We start from the raw sequence: 24,871 nt of genomic DNA, 5'->3' as shown, positions 1-24,871 counted from the left end.
CGCGCCGCGAAAGTGAACATGGAATGCCTTTCAGATACTTGTCACACGTAGACTATGTGAAGCGTTTGACGCTTCCTTGCATTCTACATGACTACCTATGTGTAACCTATCTACTTACAAAGTACAACAGAATGGATCTGAATAAAATAAACCCGGTGCCTCTGCACGAGCCAGCAGGAGTGATTGAAGCCCAATATATTATATAGTACTACTATCTTGGTTTGTATAGGTATTTAACTAATGTAAACAAAACAACGTCAATTGGTGTCTTAAATATTGAAATTCCCCCTATTAAACATATATATTTCTGTATTGAAATACACTAGTCTAGTTTGTATTACTATATTGATAAGTACCTAAACTGTTTAAAATCCTTGAATGTAACAAATCTGGCAACTAAAGTTTGTTTACATTTAGTTAAAAATTAGGTAGGTATTTAATACTTATCCAAACCAAGTATAGGTGAGGTAGACGACTATAGTTCCACTCCTACTGGCTCGTGCTGAGGCACCGACTTCAAAATAGTGGGTAGGTACCTAGAAAATTATTTTCAAGGTTTTTGTAGTCGGTTTAAATTTTTGATAATAAAAAATTTGAGTCGGTCTTATTTAAAAAAAATGATTCCCATCGTTTATTGTTATTTTTGGGATCAAGATAATGCGTGTCTAACTGTCATTTTCAATCCGCAGGTTTTCGAAGCGGCAGGCGCGTGCGCCGGAGATCATGAACGAAGTGAGCTCGTACCGCGACCCGCTCATGTACAACGAGTGGCCGGTCTACACCGCGCTGCCGCGGGCGGCGCCGAGGTGACACCCCACCTTTACATTTATCTATTACCTACTAGCCATTACCCACGGCTCCGTCCACATGGAATTCGTTTATCGCTATCCCGCGGGCACTATGCAATTTTCCGGGATTAAAACTATCCTATATCTTTCCCCGGGACTTAAAGTATCTCTACACCGAATTACATCTAAATTGGTTCAGCGGTTTAGACGTGATGAGGTAACAAACAAACAAACAGACTTACAAATTGTCTCATTTATAATATAGATTTTACCCCCGGCCTGCATCCACCTTGAACCCGCGACTTTAACCAGAGGTCTTATTGAAAATACAAACTGAGACATGAATGCACAGAAATACCAGAAAAAGAGACCAGCGCTGGGAGTCGAACCCAGGTCCTCAGCAATCCGTGCTGCGTGCTATAACCCCTACACCACCGCTGGACAGGAATCTAGACACGATTTTTTCCTATGCATACATATCTCAGGTTGCTTATTTCTACTACGCTACTTAAACAGCAGCACTAGCGACATCTATGTTCCGCTCTCATCGAGAGACGTCACATTCTTTCGGAACTAACCGCTCACCCAGACATGAGATGTCGCTACTAAGCAATGAAATTATGTTTGGTTTTTTAGAGACTTTTTGTATTTTTTTTATGTAATAAAAAATACAGCAATACCTCTCCTTGCAGTCGGGTAAAAAGACTCCAAAAAATTGGCCTTATTGTCCAACAAACTTAAAATCACAATCGACCACTTCTTTCTGTCACACAGTAGATATAAAGACCAGAGTTATTTGGCAGCTGGATTGGAATTTCGGTATTTTAATTACTTCCCATGGGAATTATTTTCTAGGATGTTTTTTGGGGGTTGAGTCGCCTTAAGGGCCAAAGACACTAGATCTTTGCTTTTGTTTACTCGGTTTACGACTAAGGCCGAGGCCCACTACGGTTTAACCGCCACGTAGTTTACTTGGTTCATAAAGTCACGAGGTTAAAAACCGCAGCGGTTTAGCCGTAGTGTGGCCTCAGCCTTAGGGGTTAAGTCATACCAACACCGATACAAAATGTCATACTAACTGACGCTAAAGCTTTATGTACAGCCTAGTGATTTGACTTATGGTGTCTCAAGCGTAGGATCGTAGGTTCGAATCTCCGGATCGCACCTTAGTTTTTCTAAATTCATGTATACGTTTGTAATTTGCCACAAACTTTAGATACAATGAAAGGAAACCTGAACGAACCTGTTATACAATTTATTGGAGTGTGTGAAGTTCCCGACCCGCAATGGGTCCGCGCGCGTGTGTATTCTAGCTCGAACCCTCTCATTTTTAACCCCCGGCGCAAAAAGAGGGGTGTTATAAGTTTGACCGCTATGTGTGTCTGTCTGTCTGTCTGTCTGCGGCACTGTAGCTCTTAAACGGGTGGACCGATTTGAATGCGGTTTTTTTTATTTGAAATCACGTTTTCTAGCGATGGCTCTTAGACATGTTTTATTAAAATCGGTTCAGCCGTTTTTGAGACATTGAACTTTGAAGTGACAAAGTCAGGGGTTTTCCAACTTTTTGATGATTAGGTTAGGTTATGAGAGGATCTGTGCCCAACACTGGACAGAGCCGTGGCATATAAGTCGTGATGTGATGATGACATCAAGGTCAAAGATATATTCACACTTTATTACTTCCTCACTGTACGCTTTTTTTACAATTTGATACAAAAGTTCAAACAAAGTGACAGCGACAAGGTATAGAATGTAAACATATTTGACTTGAACACTCGCTGCTACATTTGTGGAGTTCTAAAAGCATTTCACAGCACAAAATGCAACAAAAGGCTTAATTTACGCGTTGTATGAAAACCACGGAAACAATTAAAAGCTTTGAAGCTCTCAGCGAGCGGAATAAACAAGCTTTATGTGCACTCGCTTCGCTCATGTTTAAATGCACTCGGCTTTTCATTTTGATGCTCAAAGCTCTTATTATCGGAGTTGATAACGCACAATTTTTAACCCCGGACGCAAAAAGAAGGTGTTATAAGTTTGATGCTAATATCTATCTGTTTATGGCATCGTAGCTCTCAAATGGATGGATCGATTTCGATGCGGGTTTTTTACGTGAAAGCGAATTTATTAGCGGTGATTTTTAGCTGTTTGGTAATCAGAATCAGTTCAGCCGTTTTTAACCCCCACGCAAAAAGATGGGTGTTATAAGTTTGATCGCGTTTGTGTTTCTGTGTGTTTGTCTGTCTATGGCACCGTAGCTCTTAAACGGGTGGAGCGATTTGAAAGCGGTTTTGTTTTATTTGAAAGCAGGTTATCTAGCGATGGTTTTTAGACATGTTTCATCAAAATATGAGGTTTTGAGATATTGAACTTTGAAGTGACAAAAGTTTTCCAACTTTTTGTTTATTAGGTTATGAGATATTGAACTTTACAAGTATACCTAACCAACAAAATGTTGGAAGACCCCCGACTTTGTCACTTCCCGTCTAACCAACATAATCAAAGGAATCTGCGCAAAATTTCAAGCTCCTATTCATAGTTTGGACTGTGCGTGAATGCAGTCAGTCAATCAGTAGTGAACATATACATATGAAAGAAATAAAGAAAGAATGATGAAAGAAAATAATGTATTTATAACAAAAATGACACATTAAGATTAGGAATGACAATGAGAAGTGTTGCCGCTATAAAAAGGTCCCGGCTCAGCATATTATCGCTGGTTGAAAACCAGCATTGGTCTTCCACAGAAGAGTGAAATTACGGAAAGTCACACAAAGTTACATATGACAACTATCTTGGGCAAATATCGTAATCACGATGATACTCAATTTATTTAAAGAGTACATCGTTCGTCCCACGATTTTATTTCCATTAATTTTGACCTTCGTCCCTAAAAATTTAAAACGATATATTTTATTTGAAGTGGCAGTATTTTTAAACCCAACTCAACTTGAAATATAAAATTGGCGAACGTTTAATGGCTGGGCGGCGTTCCGAGGAAATGCGTGGGCGGGAACCGCCCATTCAGTATGATAATCTTGAATAAATATTTAAAAAATGTATATAATCAGTATTAACGAACGAACTTTGAAATTGATATCCAATTTTATTGAAACGGGTGGCATAACAAAATGAATCCCGCGGGAACTTTACACTTTCATTAATAAAAATAGCCTACGATACATTTTATATTTTATATAAACCTATAAAAGAGTAACTTTGCTGAATGATTGATTGACAGACAATACACTATAACAAATAATTTAAATTTCTTTCAATCATCACTAATCATCAGAGTAATGTGAAAGAATTGGAAATGTATCTGGTAGCGTGGTGTACGGTTGTGTTACTCTGAAGATGAGCTCTGTTTCAGTTCGAAACGCGTCAGTGTGGTGTGGTGGTGGTGATAGATGGATTTGTGTGATTTGTGTGTGTTCTTACAGTGTGGAGGTGGAGGAACTGCATGAACACGCATATTGTGCATAAGCTTAGCTATCGTAAGGTCGCGGGTGAGCAAGGAAATTCTTTTAGTTCATTTATACGGGAACGTATATAAGTCGTAACATAGGATCCTCTTCCAGATTATACTCGAACCCTTTCAAGATGTTTAACGGCTTTAAAGCACCTTTAAAATCACTAACGGAGAAAGCCATGACAAAAGTTTACTCCCCAAGTCATGGTGTTAGTTCCGCGGTCCCCGTAGCAATACTGGTTGTTACACACGGCTGCGTCCAGTTCCTTTTTCTTTGAACTTGACCCCTTTCTTTGGAATAACGTGTCCCTGTGTTCGTCAGGTTCCGGTACCAGTTCCCGACAGTGCCGCGCGAGGCGTACGGCCGCGTGGTCACCAAGGCGCCCCCGAATGTGGTGCGCACGCCGGACTACGATGAGGTAGCATTCATTTATTTATATATTAAACTATATTCAACTATATTTAATACATAATCAATAACGGATGACCGGATAGCCGCATTTGGATTATCTAAAAAACCAATGAAGGCAATTAAGGTGCCTTTGTCTTATACTTTGGTCTTAGACGACGATTTATGCACTAGATCATAAATAGTAGATTGTACAACAAGAGCATAAAACGAGCCATTTTACCCGAGACGGCATATAGCCACCCGAGCCGAAACGTCGAGGGGAAAATGGGCTTAATGCTCGAGTTTTACACTCTGCTTTTCACTTCGATGGCGAGGAAATGAAATAGCAACAGTGGGAGCAATTATTCACTTACTGTGTACCTTTTATTGATCATGCATTACTACATAATTATAAATTTTTAATTTTATTGATCTGTTTTGATTAATTTTTAAATTTATATAAATTAAAAATTATTAAAAGTAATATGTAGGAACTTTTTTGTTTGTGGCTGTTTACACCTGATTGCCTTGGTCTTAGACGAAGATTTTATTTTATGCACTATAAAGCATAAAAAGTCATTTTATGTCACCAGCATAAATAGCAACTTTACGTGCATGAGATGTGAAAAATATATAGTACCTGCCTACACCCGTGGGGAGGTCTACCCACCCATGCATAAAAAACTCCCATCTTAAAACATGTCTAGCATACGACCGAGTTGTTATGAAATTAGTTTCCCAGCATTACACGCTCGGTTGAACGTTGGACCACGCTTGCCCGCCCCGCGATATTGCCAGGCCCGGGACGGGATAGGTACCTCCAATTTGATGATGATTGCGATGCGGCCCAACTGGCTGAGGACCAAAAAGGGACGCAGTTATTCATCGAGAGAGAAGATAGTCTGACTTTCAATCACTCCTTAATCTATGAAAGGATGAAGATCGTGATTATAATATCTTTAATTCTAGGCTGGATATGTTTATTAACCCTGTTTCACCATCCATCTGGCGGATAAATGTGATGCGTCTCTGTTTTGTTTTGTTCGAATAGACGGAGACAGCATCACATTAATGGGTGGTGAAACAGGCCCTAATAACAAAAGTGAAAAAGTTAAATCAACTGGTTCCTACATTAGATTTTTTATTGATCCCTATTCATCAGGCAAAAGTATCTAATATTAATTATAAGTGAATAAAAAACTAAAATTAAAATGAAATAAACTAAAACTACAATAATTCTAAAAATGGCCCTAAAAGTTAAATTAAATAAGTAATCAAAGATGTACAAAAAAAGCAAAAACTAGTATGCGACCCTGCCAGGATTCGAACCTGGAATCTTCTGATCCGTAGTCAGACGCGTTATCCGTTGCGCCACAGGCCTCACGGACGAAGGGTGAAATTAAAAGTTAAATTACATTCGTTGCCATAATTTATTCAAATATTGTATGTCTGACTGGAAAGTGCAAAAATAAGTATATACAGATGAAAACCCGGCTTCGCTCGGGTAAAATGTAGACTATAAAATATGTTAAAAAAATGTTTTGCTAGTGTAAGACTGCACTTGTTGAAAAATCTGACGTATATTTCCAGCCTTAATATTATCAAAACGTACTTTCACAGCTAACTACGTACGGTATTTCACTAGTAGATATTTCTCCTAAATCTATTTTGCCCAAATAACTATGATGAATCTGTCTCTGTCTCATAATCAAATAAATTAAACCTAAAGGGCCCCATAACGGTACGATTCGTCTGTACGATCGATCTGATGAAATCGACGATCGTACCGTGTGTGGGGCCCCTAAGAGGTCACAATGGAGAACGAAATGCAAACCTGTGACACCTGTGACATGTGAGACGTGACACTAACGCCACTTTGTATGATGACTTTGACATGTTTACTTCGCAACGCCATTATATACTTAGTAAATTATCAAGTTATATTGAAAATACTCGATAATCCGAATTTTCCGCCTACAAGTTGTCGACTCGGATTGACTAATTTTTTACGCTCTTCAATTTGATGTGCATTTCTTCGAGTCTACCGTACCCTTGACGAAATTATTAATATAGATTCGAACCACTCAAAAATATGTTACTAAGGCATTGCGTCGGAATAAGTCTATGGTACTTATTTTTTAAACTTTGAATAAGTTCATATTTTTACACTTGACTGTACATTCTCGTATGTTTTTTTATCGACTTTATTTACATTGAACTAAAATGAAGTAAAAAAAGAAACGCCGCAAAGTAACGCCTGATTCAATAAATTTTATTATTTATTTACATTGGTTACAACTCGTATTTTTAACCGACTTTAAAAAAGGAGGCGATTTCTATTTTATAAGCTTTTCTTTTTCCACACATACTTACTTAACTTGGGGTCTAATCTTGCAAGTTCATTTTGACCCACTTCCAGTGATCAGATTAACTTGAAATTTGGTACATATATTATATGTATATGTTTAATGACAGTCAGCTTAAAAAACTTATACTTACTAACTTTACTTTTTTTTAAGTATTTAAAATTATTAATAAGTAGCTTTACTTGTAACTATCTTTATGTATATAACTGAATTTCCACGCTGGTTGTGGTATTAATACTAAACTTGGAAATCATGCATAATTCTGATGGCAATACAATAATTATTGTGCTAGGCGCTGGAACTCTAAGATAGAAAAATTAGTCATAAAGTGTTCTTTAACCAAGAACTTAGACTTAGACTTTTACGTAAGGTCTTATCATGGAACAGTCAAGCAGATTTACCATACGGTTTATTATAATGCTTTTTACACTAGAGCCTGCAAAGTGGCTTAGAATGTACCTAAAGTTAAATAATTTTCACGCTAAATAGGTACAAAAGTACGGAATAAGAATGAATGAAAATAATTTACAAACGTCTTTAAGATTGCGCGATGAAAACAACATTAGATACAAGCAACTCGTTGAAACACTGCGGTACTGTAAAAAGATAAAAAACCGATTTAATTTACACTTCAAAGCAGTCGCGGAACAAATTGTTCCAACAGAAACGTAATAATTGAAGAAAAGAATCACGCTGGGAGGAGAAACGTTTTTGCACGTTACTTTGAAGAGCGGCGCTTTGTTTCGTTCGCGTTTCCGAACGCAGTGCGGCTATTTTTACGTTCTTTTGTTCGCGCCTTTTCTATGCTTTCTTTTACGATGGTCTTAATTATTTTATTGATGTTAGGTGCCAAGTGTTTTCTTTACAAAATTTTATACTGTTTCTGCATTAGGGTCAATTTGAAATAAGCTATTGAGGATAGCTACTTTAAAGCAATTACAATATTAAGAATATAGGTAGGTGTAGTCACCAGCACCAATATCTGACACAACAAGCGTGCATAAATATCTGATACGGCTCTATTTCTTTGGCCGGAAGGACGTGTCAAATATTTTTGCACGCTCCGCCGTGGCAGATATTAATGCTGGTGACTGTACCTAATAGAAAACATACATAAGTAATTTACTATCATTAATGGTGGAATCATTCGAGTACCTAATTATTCTGAGGTGGAATTGAAGGAAATAGTTTATAACCAGAGGCCGTATTGCTTAACGATTCTGAGGCTCGCGATCGCTATCTACTGACAGTTTTATATGAGAAATCTGTCATTTTATTGCAAACGCGAGCGTCAGAAACGTTAGGCAATACGGCCTCAGGGCAGAAAGGATGGAGATTGTATATTTATCCATCTATATACCATACCTAGATATATACGGGATCTCGGAAACGGCTTTAACGATTTCGACGATATTTGCTATGAGAGGGCTTTCTTTGGGGGCGGTAGAACTATTTCTGGTTACTATAATATAAACCAAAATTCGGTTTCGGTTGTACCAACTAGTTTCGGTTCGAAAATGTATTCAAGATACTTGCCATAACAAAACTACTTAATAGGTAGGTACTTAACAGATAATTTATATACTTTGACTGAAATAATTGTATCAAGATTGTTTATTAGAGTATTTTTTGTATTTTTGATTCCAACTCTAAATTTGTTACTTTTACGGTCATCCCGTGAAATCCAACGAACATACAAACTGAAACATCGATGCACAGAAAAAACCCAGAAAAAGGGACCAGCGCTGGGATTCGAACCCAGGTCCTCAGCATTCCGTGCTGCGTGCTATATCCCCTACACCACCACTGGAAAAAAGAGACCAGCGCTGGGAATCCAACCCAGTTCTGTGCTGCGTGCTATAACCCCTACACCACCACTGGACAGGAGTCTAGACGCAAATTTCTCCCATGCACCACACATTTCAGCCTGCATTTTGTCCAGTGGTGGTGTAGGGGTTATAGCACGCAGCACGGAATGCTGAGGACCGGGTTCGATTCCCAGCGCTGGTCTCTTTTTCTGGGTTTTGTCTGTGCATCCATGTTTCAGTACGTATGTTTGATAAATTGTATCAGTTGTCTATAGAACTGGGCACTCGGCAGTACCTATTTGGGTTTGGATAAAGGTCATCTATCGTGAAGGCCGAAGGCCCTGACCTTACTCTATGAAGGGACAAAAACCTTCTACCGAAACCTGTTAGACGTACGTCACTAATGTAAATTGTTCATAGTTTGTTCTAAATGCATATTCTATAAAGGGTATACTTATTTTTTTTGTTTAGGTTAAATAACTGATGGATGCTATAAAAGGTTAACGATTGGATTAGAATCGAGCGTGATATTTTAGTGGAGTTTAGATTACTGGTGCATTAAGTATTTATCGGAACCTTATAAAGCAATTTGACTATGAAGGTTACCAATATGTCAAGAACATTTGCCATTTTTGCATATGTAAAATTAACTTTTTTTGTTATTTTTCGATATTTACTTATACAGTACACTCTGTTCTTTAGTTTTACGAAAAAGTTGCACGTCATCTTGAAAGCTGACGAGATAGCTAGTTCAATGTTCTCCGACGGCGTCCTCTATTCTTGTTTATAGTTAAAATATTGTCTGTTATACACTCTTCAAAATTCGTGACATACTCATTATCACTGGACGAATTTGATGTTATGATTCTGTAAAAATATGCCTATCTATCTTCAAATTTACAAAACCATTTAGAGATAAAAAAACTCTAGGCATTTTTGATGTGTAGTTAAGGTATGGGATAGGTATTAAGTAGGTATCCTGTCTCAATCCAGATTTTGTCTTTATGTACGCCAAGATTAATCCAAATCCATTCTGCTCTTATTATTGCGCGTAGCGATTGACTGACAAACATTCAAACATCTTCACCGTTTTTCTCATTTTTAATATTAATAGTAGTTTAGCGTATGACATACCATTCAATAGTTTACTGTGCATTATCTGTCAGTCTCGTTACTCTTTTATAGGTTTAGATGTTGATCGTCCATTTGTTTGCAGATGTTTGGCATGCTGAATGTGCCGCACACTTCGGGCAAGATCCTGCGGTACCCGGGCCCCTCCCGCCCCCGGGCCAACTTCATGGTGCCCCCACAGAGAGACAGGTAAACCACTAATGATCCACCGACAATTTTCAGGCAGATTATTGATTAGCAGACAAGGTTTCGCCGATACGAGTAATGGTATGCCGAATAAGTGGTCTATCAATTCTTAAACAAGTTCCAAACAAAATGAATATGTCGCTAAAGTCGAACTTTCAAGTTGACAGATACGTCTATTGGCATTATTGTTTTATGTCGTGCAAACCATTATCAAATTTACACCCGGTAGACCATATATTTGGCTGATGGTACATGCGCGTACCCATTGTTTTTCAGACTAACTTTCGTAACTCAACCTTTATAGCAAATTTAGTTAGCTTGTGAGTTAGTAAGCCGAACAACGTAAACGTAAACGTTTCTATTTCAACTCTATTTCTATAAACAACTATTAAAGAAATTCGTAGCCTATTAACAGAACCAACTCGCGGCACTGATAGATATGCGTAACGAAATTGTACGAAAACGTATAGCTCCCAAAAGGATAGGTGTATGTAGCCAAATACTGTAGTGCGAGTAATTTATTAAACAATTTTTATTATCCTAACTTAAATTATCATTAAAGGTTAGGTAGCCATAACAATTATAGAATCACCAAAACGGTATAGTTCGAATAATTAAGCAATTTCCTGCGAGTATATTGCAGAACATACAATTTTCCCCTTGGGAAGGATCATAGCTAATAATATTAGATAGTGTTTTGTTTCGTTTTCTCATTCAATCCAAGATACAAAACACTAATTATTATAATGTAAGTTTCGATAAACTGGATTCAGGTGGCCTACCAAAACCACGCTGCCACTAGCTAGGGCAGTATTTTATGTCAGTGAAACACGCGCTGCGCTGTGCCCCGTCAACTATGCTGACCCTCACAGACCATTGAACATTGCCCACTGAACATCAGCCAAGTAACCTAGCAACAACGTGGAATAAAATCGAAAGATTTCATGCGGCTTTGCTACAGAGTAATATTTAACACTGGCCTTTGCTCGTGGACTCGCTTGCGTGATCTAAGTTTAATTCGTGGGATTCCCAAAAAGTCATCGTCATCAGCCGGAAGGCGATCCACCATGTTGGAGGCCTACCGACAGCTCGTCTCCTGGTCCGCGGACGCCATTGGAGAACCTTCTGACCCTATCGGCCATGTAGGCATATCGGAGTTTTCATCGCACGGTAACGTTAGCGAGCTGTGGAGTCGACATTAGCAATAAAATCCAACTCCTATTCATACTCATACTTACTCATTTATTTAAAATCGTGAGCAATATGTGATTCAAATTATAAATAAAATTATTATTTTATTAATATTATTTTTATTTTGTAACCGAACTGTCACGAACTATTTGACGCTGACTCGTATACTCAAAGATAAAGTTATAGGATCGTGATATACTCTACCGCATCACTTCAATTTTTCATACAACTTTGTATGGGAAGTGATGCAGTATTTTTGCTCGTAGATATATACTCGTCAACGTTCTTGTCCTTGATCATAAAATTAATATCACTACTTAAAGGATTGAGTATGAGTATGAATACGAGTTTAATTTTATTGCTAATGTCGACTCCATGGCTCGCTAACGTCTTAACGTGCGATGAAAACTCCGATGCCTGTTCAGTCCTGCGAGCAATGTGCCCCGCCCACTGCCACTTCAGTTTCGCAGTTCTTCGGCCTATGTCGGTAACCTAGTTCTACTGCGGATATCATCATTTCTGATTATATATCTATGTGGTGCATTATGGTGGAATCTATAGATCAGTTACTATACATAGTATCCAAATTTTAAGCTATAGCTTTGTAGTTAGTAAATAATGCCGTCTATTCTGTGTCCAGGTTTGAAGCTCTAAAGAAGATGATCAGACAAGAACACGTGCGTGAACTCCAGCGGAAGTACGAGACCGAGCAGAAGCAAGAGCTGAAGGAACTGGCTGCCGGCCGCGGGTGAGTACATGACATATTCCATCATCGTGTCCTTATCTTACACAGGCAGATGTGTACCATATATTTGAAAATACAAACTGAAATATAGATGCACAGAAAAAACAGAAAAATAAGACCATCACAGGGAATCGAACCCAGGTCCTCGGTAATCCGTACCGCGTGCTATACCGCTACACCACTGATGGTCAACGGTACCGACACGAATTTCCCCTATGCACCTCATATCTCAGCTTGTTTGTTTCTTACTTAGTCACTTAAGCAGTGACGCTAGCGACATCTATGCCGTAGCCCTCATCGAGAAACTTTTTTCGGCACTCCATTGGAACTAACCGCTCACCCGGACAAGAGATATCGTTACTAAGCAATCAAATTAAGATTGGTTTTTTGGAATCTTTTGGTATTTTTTATTTCAATTCCAAATCTTTACTTTTACGATCACCCGTAAAACCTAAATTTAAAATACAAAAATATATATTTTTATATTTTCAATTTGTATTAATATTTTTTTCTGTTTTTTCTGTGCATCTATATTTCAGTTTGTATTTTCAATTTAGGTTTTACGGGATGACCGTAAAAGTAAAAATTTGGAATTGAAATAAAAAATACAAAAAGATTCCAAAAAACCAATCTTACCATATATTTGTTACCACCACTGTAATCAGTTACACCTATGTTTGCAAATAAATCACTTTGACTTAGACTTTGACTTTGTGGATCAGTGGAAAGAAGATAGAAGCAGAAACCCGTGGTCAACATGCAGAAGTAGGAGTTGAAACTGGTTTAGTGATAGTGATGTTGATGTTGGTATTGTTGAGTGGTGGAGTAAAAGCGCCTTTGTCGGCTTAACTTGAGTTGACTCGTAGTGCTTATATCATTAGCAGGGGTCGGACAAAAAGTGCCGATGACGTCAAACCACTTATAGGCTGATTTCAAATAGTATTTTTGATTTTCATAAACAATTATCACTTATCATTTATCAACCTCTTTATTAAACGATATGAAATTTATTTTATTCACTGAATTCCACTGATTTATTTACGATTATTTTGTTACTTCACTAATGCTACTTTGTTACTACATGTCACACGGAAGTTTAAATAAACAAATCGTCTTGTGTGCAAGATTACGTCATTTTTACGTCATCCGCTCTTTTTGTCCGACCCCTGATCATAAGCATTAAATGTTACTATGAACACGATATTCAGAATGAATAAAATGCATTGCATTTCATTATTCTTTCATAATGTAAGTTTTATTTTTCAAAACGTCCGGGTTCGATTCCCGAGCTGAATAAAAGTTTTAAGAAAAGTACGAATGCAGTTGTTCTTGTTACTAAAATCGATGACATAGTTCCTAAGAACATATCTTCGTATATCTTATAGTTTGAGACTTTCCCATACTGACCGATATGAATGTTACACCCTGTATAGCACGGAGAACAGGTGTCCATGGGGCCGAAAAGTTCTCGAATGGAGACCTTTAATAATAGTTTTTCTCCAATATGCTTGGAAATGTCCGCCAAACTGTCGCAAACATACTACACGAAGTTCTTCCGTAAGTTATAATATACAAGAGTAAGATATCTAAATAATCTATGGTGGGGTTTATCTGTATCGATCGCGCGTGAGATCAATATAGCAGCATACCAAATCTATTGAAACGATCCAGATAATCCATACCACATACCGGCACAACTGGTAACGCCAGAGGTCTTCATTGTGCAAACCTCAACCATCCCGTCCTTATTTTAAGAGAAGTCTCTTCATTCCATTCTCCATACAAACGTAATCCCGGTCTCATTTGAAAACTAGGCACAGAAATAGATTAAATTTTGTGGTTTTGAAAGACCTATCCTACGATACCCCACACAATAGGGTTGGATGAGAAAAAAAAATCACCCGCACTTTACGTCCATGGGAGGTACCCATTTTTTATTGTACCATTTTGTCGGCATAGTTTACATATATATCCGTGCAAAATTACAGCTTTCTAGCATTGATAGTCCCTGAGCAAAGCCGCGGACGGACGGACAGACAGACAGACATGGCGAAAATATAAGGGTTCCGTTTTAGCCTTTTCGGCTCCGGAATCCTAAAAAAGGCGATAGCCCTAGAAGACTTGTCCCAAGCTACTAAGAACGGCGAAGTATGCAGCTGGGGCTCCTCCCACCCGCGTCTCACCCCTCACGCCCCGCACGATTGCTCTGTCTTGTCGTCTCCGTCGGATTACTGTAGGGAAACTTGTTATACTCGTACTGTGGCTCTGCTGTGCGGAGGCTAGGTAAATGAAGCGTTTCTATTAGATCACGTAAAGCTTATTCCTCACAACACATCCTCGCACATCTCCGGTGGAAACACAGCCTTAAAGCCCCAGAGGCATCCTATCTAATAAATTCCAAAATTAATGATGAAGATATAACTATGCATGATATACCCAACTTAAATCAAAGCCGGTGACCCAGCGATCAGCCCACCTGCGTCGGAGTAGCTGTATCGGGCGGTACAGGCGGCAACTTGGATCCGTTAATACTCCGCTAAGTTGGCTTAACGAACCTCTCAATGGGTGAGGTGTAAACAAAGGCGACGAGCGATTTTACTAAACACAAACATTGGTCCTCGCGCACCTTCATAAAGCGGGTGTATTTCTGTAGTCTACACTACACACTGAGTGACAGAATAAGTTTATGTTAAAAATGTTTTTTTTTATACAAGCTTTCTTCCGACAGCACTTATCTTGCTGTACTTATATTGTCATCCGAACTACATTTTCATACAAAATTTCAAGCCGATGCCGATGCCATGAACCGTTGAGGGGTCCGGTCCTGCGGAGATGATCCTTACCGTACTACCAGGATGTCACTACCAGATTATTGTATTATCACCTGATTTACATAAGTATGCCAAATATCAAGTCAAGCTGATCATTGGAAGTGCGTCAAATTTAACTTGAAAAGTTTGAACCGCCCACAATATAAGCTTGTAATACTTAATTAAAAGCGTTTATTTTATTTATACCAAACTATTTCGTTAACTCCGACGATACAGTGCCAAACAAAAGTAAACATCAAAGAGATGAAATAATGATGATGTCCTTTCGATTCAATAAGATAAGAGAAAATCAGCATAAAGTAAAGATCGGAAAAGGCACTTATTTAGGTACTTTACAGGAATATTCGTTTGGACTTAGTATCTTATCATCACTTTGTGCGAACTTATCTCATTTCATTTTTATATTAGGGTTCCATGCCTCAAAAGGAAAATATGGAATGCTTATACTATAAGCGCTTATAATATAAGCCGTATAGGATCACTTTGTTGTCCGTTTCTATGTCTGTCATGACCCTTTTTCTTTGGAACGCGTGGATGCAGTTGTAATTAATATCAAATATTCAAGTCTACTACTCTCGAAGCAGTAAAAAAACTAAACTTTTAAGTCAGCGCAACCAAATAATACAGTCATTAACCTCGTCACCGCCACAAAGCAAATGAAGTGACGTGCTCTGTACGCCACAGAAAAACCAGCGACAAATCACCTTGAATTTTAATCCCATTGAATAAGAATTAATTTAGAGTTGAATTTTGGTCATGTATACAGTATACAGTGTGTTACCGGCAGCCCGACTTTTTTAAGGGAGGTTAAAGTAACGTACCTATTTCTGCAACATAACCATGACATTAATTTAAGTAATTAACAAACTAAAATTTGGACTTTGTTAGCTTTCTAACAAAATTATAATTGTCAGCAATGTGTACAGCAAAGTAAATTGACAAGTAAGTGTAAATGGCAGCCGACGGATACTTTGATTATTACTACAGCCTGGCTGCCTGTAACACACTGTAGATGACCGTGGCGTGTGATTCCTTTGGCTGTCACGATTGGGGGGCTCTGGCGGTGAAGAGATTATAAAAGTTGTTTCCGTACACATTGCCGTAACCAAACACCTATAGGGTAGCTCCGATTGGCCTAGAAACTTGAAATATGGTATGAAGCTCTAAAAGCACAACTAACGAGGAAAGTCTCAAAATCTTAATTTTTTATGTCTGTCTGTCTATGTCAGTAGTCTTCTTAAATGACAACACTGCGTACATGACATGTCGCTACGATAGGGACTGTGCTAACAGTAGATATTCATATATACCTACAAATTTGCACGGAACCCTTGGCGCACGACTGCGACTCGCACTTGGCCGCCACTTTCGTGATCCCATATTTTAACGAATTGGTTGTGTAATTAATAATGCTATTGTACAATTATTTAAATTTAATTGTACCTCCCTTTTGTGCCCGAATACAAAAATAAAATAAAATAATTTGATGGTAAAAGTAATGGAACCTGTAAATGTATACTTAGTCTGTCTCCCTCAAACCTCTAGAAATAACACTAGAAAATGTTCTCGTCGGCCTTGCCGAAACATTAACATAACTTTAACCTTAATAGGTATCTATGAAGTACAGCGGGTCCAGCCGACATGCCGAGCTAGTTCTCAAACTTTCACAATTAGGTATGCCTGACGGTGAAACTTGGGCGAATGAATTTAGTAGTCCCTTGCCAAGTAGACAAGTCGGGGTTATAAATGTAATACTAGAAGTTACCCTTAGCTTTGCATACGTAATACATAGATCGGCGGTTGAATTGAAATTTCGGAATTTCGTTTAAATTCCCATGGGAATTTCAAAAATTAGTAAAGTCTTTCACGATGACGCGTGCCGTGGTCATGGTTCTTATTACAATGACATTAATGTCTAATTTTGTCAAAATCACGCGTCTTAGTAGATGGCATTAGGTATATTCTTGTACGTTACATAAAGAAAAACCATGGAAATTTCATGTCGCTAGACATAATGATTGACATTTCGAAATTTTATAGGCTTATCCTTTTCCCATGCTAATATCGGAATAAAATAAAACTAATTTACATACCAAATTTTATCTAAATCCAAAGGCGTGGAGGTAGATGGCGGAACGAAATTACTATCACGACTAGCAAGTTGTTGTGTCTTGGCAAATAAACTAGAATTGATTGTATCATCAAAGTTCCCCGAAGACACAGTTATATTTCCTGTTACTGCCCGTAAACAAACAGTTTAGGAGTTCCAATCAGATACCGGCAGTGGGCCCTTTCAATTAATACAAGAATAACCATCTGAATGTGCCCAATTGGTACCCATCCTTTACACTTGAAGTGGAATTCATTTACTGTGTTCGTAGTTAAGAAGTCAAATATTGATTTAGAGCGGGTGTTAGGTAGGAGTCATCAGCATCGTCATGTCAGCTGAAAGACGTCCACTGCTGGACAACCACTCTCCACTCGGATCCACTCAGATCGGTCTTGTGCTTTCCGCATCCAACGCGATCCCGCGATCTTAACCAGGTCGTCGCTCCATCTTGTTGGAGGCCTACCGACAGCTCGTCTCCCGGTCCGCGGACGCCATTCGAGAACCTTCCGACCCCATCGGCCATCAGTCCTGCGAGCAACGTGCCCCGCCCACTGCCACTTCAGTTTTACAATTCTTCGGGCTAGGAGTGTTAGGAATGAGTGTGGAAAATCTAAAAACCGATCCTCTAATAGGCTAGGGTCTTAAAAATGCCTAATTAATCTGCTAGTACATAGCACAGTGTGACGTAGCAAGCTCACACTGCCGAACTTAGATGCGCCCCGAGGCGCGGAAAAATCATTATATCCGGCCCATATACGTCCCACCGCACGGCACAAGCCTCTTCGCAGAATAAGAGGGCTTGGGAACTTTATACACACCATTAAATTTCTTGAAATAGAATAATATTTCTTTTACAAAAGACCATTTGGGGGATGCAGTAAGCAAGTTATCACTCATTGTGCTAACTAACTAAAGAGCTTTTTAGTTGAATCAAATATGCGGAGCTGACTGCCAACCTTTACTAGCTAGAGAGGCACGTGAAGAGAGAGAGAGAGAGAAGGCTCCTTTGTTTGACAGTGGTCGTCTTCCGGCTGATTATGACGTAGTAAATGCTCTATTTTCTGTTGGTACAAATATTATTTTTGTTTCAGAGATGACTACGCATACTGGAACTATGGCGAGCAGGAGCCTCGCGGGCTGCAGACCCTACAAGCCGAATACGCGGACGATCCAAGCACCAGGCACAATAAGTAAGGGCGTCCCCAAACCTATCGACGCGGAATATGCTTTAGCCGATCAAAAAACTCCTTATATACGCAATAAGACTGAGGCAGTTTGCAGTTGATAGGACCTTGTGCAAGATCCGCCCGGATTGCTACCACCATCTTGCTCGCTAATCCTGCCGTGAAGCAGCAGTGCTTGCACTGTTGGGTTTCAGCGTGGAGAGTAAGACAGCCGGCGAAATTACTGGCCCTTGAGGTATCCCATCTTAGGCCTCTAGGCTGGCAACGCATCTGCAATACCCCTGGTGTTGCAGATGTTTATGGGCGGTGGTGATCTCTTACCATCAGGAGACCCACTTGCTCGTTTGCCATGCAGTCGAATAAAAAAAAAAAGGGCGGTTAAAACGCTCGAAACAGCCGTCTCGCTCGCGCATGCCACGGCGTGATGACACGCGATAATCGTGGTTCCGTTGCAGAGTTAATAAACAACCTATGTACACAGCAATAAAGTAATATTACAATAGCAAAAAAATATTCTCGTATGGCACATTCTCGCCAATCCATACCGTTTCCATCGAAGATGCACTAAGAGACAATTAAAATTATATACCATACTAGCTGTTGGCCGCCACTCCGTCCGCGTAGTATCCGTTTATCACTATCCCACGGGAACTATACAATTTTCCGGGATATAACTATCTTATGTCCTTCCCTGGGACTCAAACTATTTGTATACCGAATTTCATCTAAAACAGTCCACGTCTATACGTGAAGATACCCTATACCTAACAAACAAGCAGACTTACAAACTTTCGCATTTATAATTCTGAACATCAGAGCCGGATGTCAAATTTTTACCAAAATCACTTTTTAGAATCATACAAAATTTTTGTCCTCTTTCAGGCCATCTCCCTGTTTTATTATTGGTTTTATCGCTATATCGTTTATTAACCAAGTTAGATTTACTAAAAAAGGTCGGTTGTCCATAATACCTTAGAAGAAAAACAACTGATGTTTAATTATGATGTTTTGACTTGTTAAGTATCAAAAATGCACATCCGACCTATTTTAGTGGGATAAAATTCAATTATCGTCTCGCCCCGCCTCGTCTTGCTTCGCTGATGAAAAGGACTTTACGAGTAGGCGTCGGGTGAGACCGCTTCGACCCTCGTCCGATGCTATCGCTACGAGCACCACAGCGGCAATACTGTAAATTTGACTGAAATTCAGCCACTGGTTAGGAAGTTAGTCGCTATACGGTATTTGACTATTTTGTATATGTTTTATAAATTAAAACTACACAATGCCTTTTATCGAATAGAGAAACAATTTTTAAGCTACCTTTACAAATAACAAAGTTATAATGGTTTGATGAAAGTTATAATATTAATTAGATTAGACAGATTCTATGGGATGTAGACCTTATGTAGCGTAGTTAGATTAGACAGATTCGATGTAGACCTTATGTAGCGTACTTGTGGCGGTCGGTCCCGGGCGGCAGATTTAGGGGGCGGCAAAATACCATAAAAATTAATGTTATGTGTGAAGTTCCCAATCCGCACTGGGCGCGCGTGGGAACCACAGCACAAGTGTTCTCATTATGAGAGGAGGACTGTGCGCAGCAGTGGGACGTGTATAGGCTGGGATGATGATTCTTTCTACTTACGATTCAGACCAATTAGAATGAGCACCCTAAATAAGAGGGAATAATACCTGTTGTAAACTAGTCCTTCCTTCTTTCTGTAAAAAAGGTTGCCTGGAAGAGATCGCTCTTAAGCGATAAGGTCGCCTCTTGCTTACCTTGTATTTTTTTTCTGTGCGTCTCTTTTCTGTATCGCTTACTGGTGTACAATAAAGAGTATTTGTATTGTATAGTAAGAGGGCGGCATAATTTTCTTCCGCCCCGGGCGACTGATACCCACGCTACGCTACGCCACTGCCCACACGCTGGTGGGCACACGATTATTTTAGTTTAGCTTAGTCTAGCGTGATCAAAATTCTTGAGACTTGTCCTTCCGTTTCGCTAATAAACGTGGGATGGTAACGACGTTAATCGAGCAGTCAAAACGCTCGATTCGCTCAGATCCTGTATTCTTAACTGGTCTTTTGTCATCAGGAAACCGCAAGGAGGCAGCCGCCAGGTTTCGCAGTTCTCGCGCTACTCCGACGTGATGCTCCCGCCGTCGCGCCGCACCTTCTACCACCCTTACCTGGACTACGCCGCGCCGGAGCTGCTGCCCTACGCCTTCTGAATCCCCCCTTCTTCTAGAACAACCTAGAACACCCCTCGGGGACCCCAGCATCGTACAACTCACGGGCTTTAACCTAACTCCCATATCAGGAGCATATCTTCGACGCTACCGCTTCGGCCGCAAGCTTCTAGTAACCTACCCGCGGTATTTTTATATTTATAAAATACCGTTGCGATGTAGATAAAACGCAATCTTTCCATTTTTAATATACCCTTTTTGAATAATCACGTATTTTTCGATAGGTTTAAGGGATTCTTGGAATTTAAATCTAGCCCTGCGATAGGCGGGCGGTAATCTTAATAAGTATTGTATACTGGACTTCCATGAGACAATAACGTGCACATCGTATACAAATCGTGCAATTATAAAAAAGTACTTTAGTCCCGTCAATTCCCTATAAATTTGTACGAATTTGACAATAAATACATGAAAATTCTGACAATAAATCTACAGTATGTTTTACAATTGGTGTTTAGTGTTTAAGTATTATAGAGCTGATTATATTAAGGGATTTAAAAATGGTGGAGGTGCCAGATGGAGCACGCTTTTTTTTCACATTACACATTCAAACTATAACTGTTACTTACCAGTTGGCCACCGCTCACTCGGATTCAATTCAGTTCACGAGGTTCTGTCTGAGCCCGACGACCTCTATCACGGAACCATTTCAGATTTATATTTACGTATCTATACCTAAGTTAAGATGTAACATGACAATATGTAATTGCTAAGTTATTGGAGTACTATAGGAAGTTCAATGTGCAAATATTTTGTTGTTTATGTAAATATAATTTTGAAATGTTGACTCATGAATCGGCTGGCTGCCAATATTTGTGTTGTATCTTGTAATAAATAATAGCTAACTCGAATTTAAATTCTATTTGAATCTATCCCATGAATAAGAGAGGAAATTGTAAATTGTGTTTCAATCGTGCCAATTTGTTCCAAATAGTACAATTCGAGAAGCGATCCTAATAACTTCTCCGAACGAAATAACCAAGTTAATCCATACTTTAATTAGTTCCCTCCAACAACAGCCGTAGTCCATTACCAATATAATTTATCCTTGTTGTGATTAGTGGCTAAGAGTAGGTATCGTTACCGTGTAATATATATTCCAAAAGCCTCCAAGACGGCTAAGTCGGTTCCTGTGTTGGCAGCGGGTACCTTGCGGACTACAGTGCACGTCTTCAGCGCACGGGTCCGACACATAAATGCTTTAACTACATTTAAATGTTTCATGTTTAATGTAACAGTAAATATTGTAAATTAGCAATTGACGCGTCGTGCGAGCGCGGTTTAATTAGTATCTGTGTATCCTAGGTGTAAGATAGGTGTGGGCGCGGCACATCGCGCTCACTTCCATTTACGTTTTGCGGAGTATCTCAGTTGAAGGTTCAGGGAGACTGCTTCTGTGCGCCCTAGCAACCTGCAGCCGCCATGTTGGCTAACCTGAGAGGACTTCCGATCGCATTCTAATCGGGATAACTCTTTGGATGACTCGAATTCGCCAGTATTATGTGAATCGCTCAAGACAGGTTACCTTAATATCTGATTCATTTGTACCGCACTGAAGTCAAGGCTGTATACTAAGGAAGTTGTTACCTATTTGTGTACTATATTTATTATATCTATCGACTTGATAAGTATTGACGCGATACGTCGATTAACCTCACAGACTATGAAATTTGGCTTTAAAATATATTACACATGTATTATGGCTTTAAGCGAGTCAATGAATTCATTAATCTTCTATTTATTGGCAAGCCGGCGCTCGGGCGAGCTCGGGGGCGCTCGGCTCAGCTCGGCTCCGCTCGGCTCGGCTCGGCTCCGCTCGGCTATATGTTACAACTAGCAAAACATTATTTATATACTATAATTTTTTAACAATATTCTGTAGAGTTTTACAAATTATTTTATTGTCTTTTGAAACTCATGAATAGGTAGGTAGTTAGCGTATAATACAAATGAGTAGTGTTTATTGAATGCGTATTGCAATTTAAATAGGTGTTTAATTATATCTTGAACATTTCGGTAAGGTTAGAGGTTTCGCAGTGTCCGCGGAGGGCGGATGTGACGTCACTTGTCAGCTAATACAAGAAACAAAAAATGTTTGTCTATGGTTTCCAAGATGGCGGAAGCTTCCTTCAGAGTTGTGACAGTGACGTCGTACTTTAACAATCTGTTGCGATAAATATCAACAAGTAAATGACATATAAAATAATCATATCAGTATTCTGAATATCAATATATATGTATGAACGAATATATCGCTAATTATTGCGTAAGCTGTTAATAAAATAAAATTTAAAAAAACATCAATTCTGTTTTGTAAGAAAAATTAGTAGCTGGTAACATTTTAAAGTCTTGCACTTGCAACTTGTCGTTGTTGCCAGGCAAAGTAAAAAATAAAAATACGTACTTATTATTTCTTTACTGTTATAAAAACAATTTGTCTTCTGTAAAATGTCCAAATGGCATCTTAAACTCTGTATTTACTGATTATCAAATAAATAAGCGATTTAAAATAGATGTTACCCTTTTTCCAGTAATGGTCTTGTCGAAATATGGACAATAATTTCAAAGGTAATAGCACCTTATTTGTAAAGACATAAGGTTTAATCTTGGGCTGGACCGTGACTGTCCCCACTAGGTATACAAGTAAAGTAACTTATCCATAATATTTAATGTTTTGAAATATATTAATTGGTGGTTTTTTTTTTGAAAATAAAGATAGTTACTCCTGAGCAGTATGTTTTGTTTATTGTTTTCGTTTTTAACAAATTCCCTAGCTCTTTATCCCTTTTTTATCCCGACAGTGACTTAGTAAATAGCTGCTGCTTCAGTAATTAGTAATTTACAGGATAACTGAAAATACTAGAAAACTGAGTAGGTATTTTTTTTTATATAATATTATAATATAAGGCTATTGTTTCATTTGCCTACAATTTAACTAAATTATAAATCATGTGTTTAAAAAAAAAAAATTCAGTACGTACAGTCAACTACAAGAATCGATACGTCTAAAGTTACAGAAATATGTATTCACTACTTAATTTGAGTAAGTACATATTTTTAAACTTGACTGTACCTACATACAAACATTAAAAATAAATATACTTTAAAAAAAACTTTAAGTCTCTAGAATCATTGAGATCACTTTAACATTACATCTAAGCTGCGTCCACATTTGTATCATTTTGTCGTCTCGTATCTCCATCGCATTGCACCGACGCGTATCAAGATCGCTAGTGTGGACGCAAAAACAACGCGATCATGTGGCGCGCCGTATCTGATCGCTCGGGGTCGATGTTGATACGCGTATATTATATACCCCACACACTCGCGATCGGATACGCGTATCAAGATCGGTAAGTATGGACGTGTTTTGATACTGTATCACGATACGAAGTTATGAGTTGATACGCGATACGCCGTGATCATTCTCCATTTAATTCTTTCAGCCATTTAATGATACTGCGTTATGATACGATACGCTGCTACGCTACGGTTAGTAGGTATGGACGCAATTTTCACGCGACGATGCTATAGTGATACAGTGTACCCATAGTGAACGTCCATACTTAGGATACGCGAGCTCGATACGAATAGAATAGAATAGAATAGAAAATATTTATTACGCGATACGCGTGATCGTGATCGGCAAAATGATACAAATGGCAGTCCAGTCCCCAAGATCTCTAAGTTGCTACACTCTTGGCAGAGTGGTATAATAGTCGCCAGATCAGGTTTTGAAAATTGTTTTTTACGTAGAAGTACAGGGTCACCGACATAGCCAAGCGTGTTAGCTCGTTGAAGTGGCAATGGGCACGGAGATGGCCGTTGGGGCTGAAAAGTTTTAAGTCATGTAGCACGGAGAATAGATGGCGTTTTGGGGTCGAAAATTATAATGCGCGGATCGGCAAGCGCAGCGTAGGACGTCCACCAACGAGATGGACATGACCTGATTAAAGCAGCAGGTATACGGTGGATGCGGCCGGTGCCAACCGTAGTTACTGGAGGTCTATGGGGGATGCCTAAAACGCCTATGTCCAACAGAGACGTCCCACGGCTGATAGTTACGATGAAGATGATAAGTTTGACGATCTGTCTTTCTGACTCTGGCATTAGCTCTCAAACAGATGGACCGATTTTAATACGACTTTTTTTACATAAGAGCTACCGTATCGGAAACTTCCTTACAATGTTTCTTAGCCACGTTTTATAATAATCAGTTCAACCGTTTTTGAAATATTGAACTGTGAAGTGACAATGTCGGGGATTTTCCAAATTTTCTAGGATAGGTTACTTAAGCAGTTAAATTGTTTAAGCGGTTTTAGCCTGAGCAAGAATAAAAGTAAGTTTTTGGTAAAAAAAAAAACAATACAAGCTATTTTTGCTGACTGTACTTTTTGACGTCTTTACTTGCATCGTCAG

At 38.9% G+C, this 24,871-nt stretch overlaps 1 protein-coding gene and 1 non-coding gene across 2 annotated transcripts in view; one reads left to right on the top strand and one right to left on the bottom strand.

Annotated features, from left to right (window-relative positions):
- LOC141438601 (uncharacterized) overlaps positions 1-23,181 on the top strand; it is a 25,940-nt gene extending 2,759 nt beyond the window's left edge. Inside the window, exons 3-8 of the mRNA XM_074102467.1 lie at positions 690-806; positions 4,583-4,679; positions 10,042-10,145; positions 11,974-12,081; positions 18,111-18,209; positions 20,299-23,181. Coding sequence (XP_073958568.1) covers positions 690-806; positions 4,583-4,679; positions 10,042-10,145; positions 11,974-12,081; positions 18,111-18,209; positions 20,299-20,434 — 661 coding nt within the window. The 3' untranslated portion in view covers positions 20,435-23,181. The remainder of the gene's footprint in view (positions 1-689; positions 807-4,582; positions 4,680-10,041; positions 10,146-11,973; positions 12,082-18,110; positions 18,210-20,298) is intronic.
- Positions 5,960-6,031, bottom strand: TRNAR-ACG (transfer RNA arginine (anticodon ACG)). Its single transcript has one exon. It is a non-coding gene; the product is annotated as a tRNA-Arg (tRNA).
- Positions 23,182-24,871: the final 1,690 nt, after the last annotated feature.

Source organism: Choristoneura fumiferana, chromosome 19 (assembly GCF_025370935.1).
Source record: "Choristoneura fumiferana chromosome 19, NRCan_CFum_1, whole genome shotgun sequence".
Taxonomy (NCBI): Eukaryota; Metazoa; Arthropoda; class Insecta; order Lepidoptera; family Tortricidae; genus Choristoneura; species Choristoneura fumiferana.
Note: the sequence above shows the minus strand (reverse complement) of the source record. Positions and strands in the feature narration are given on the sequence as shown.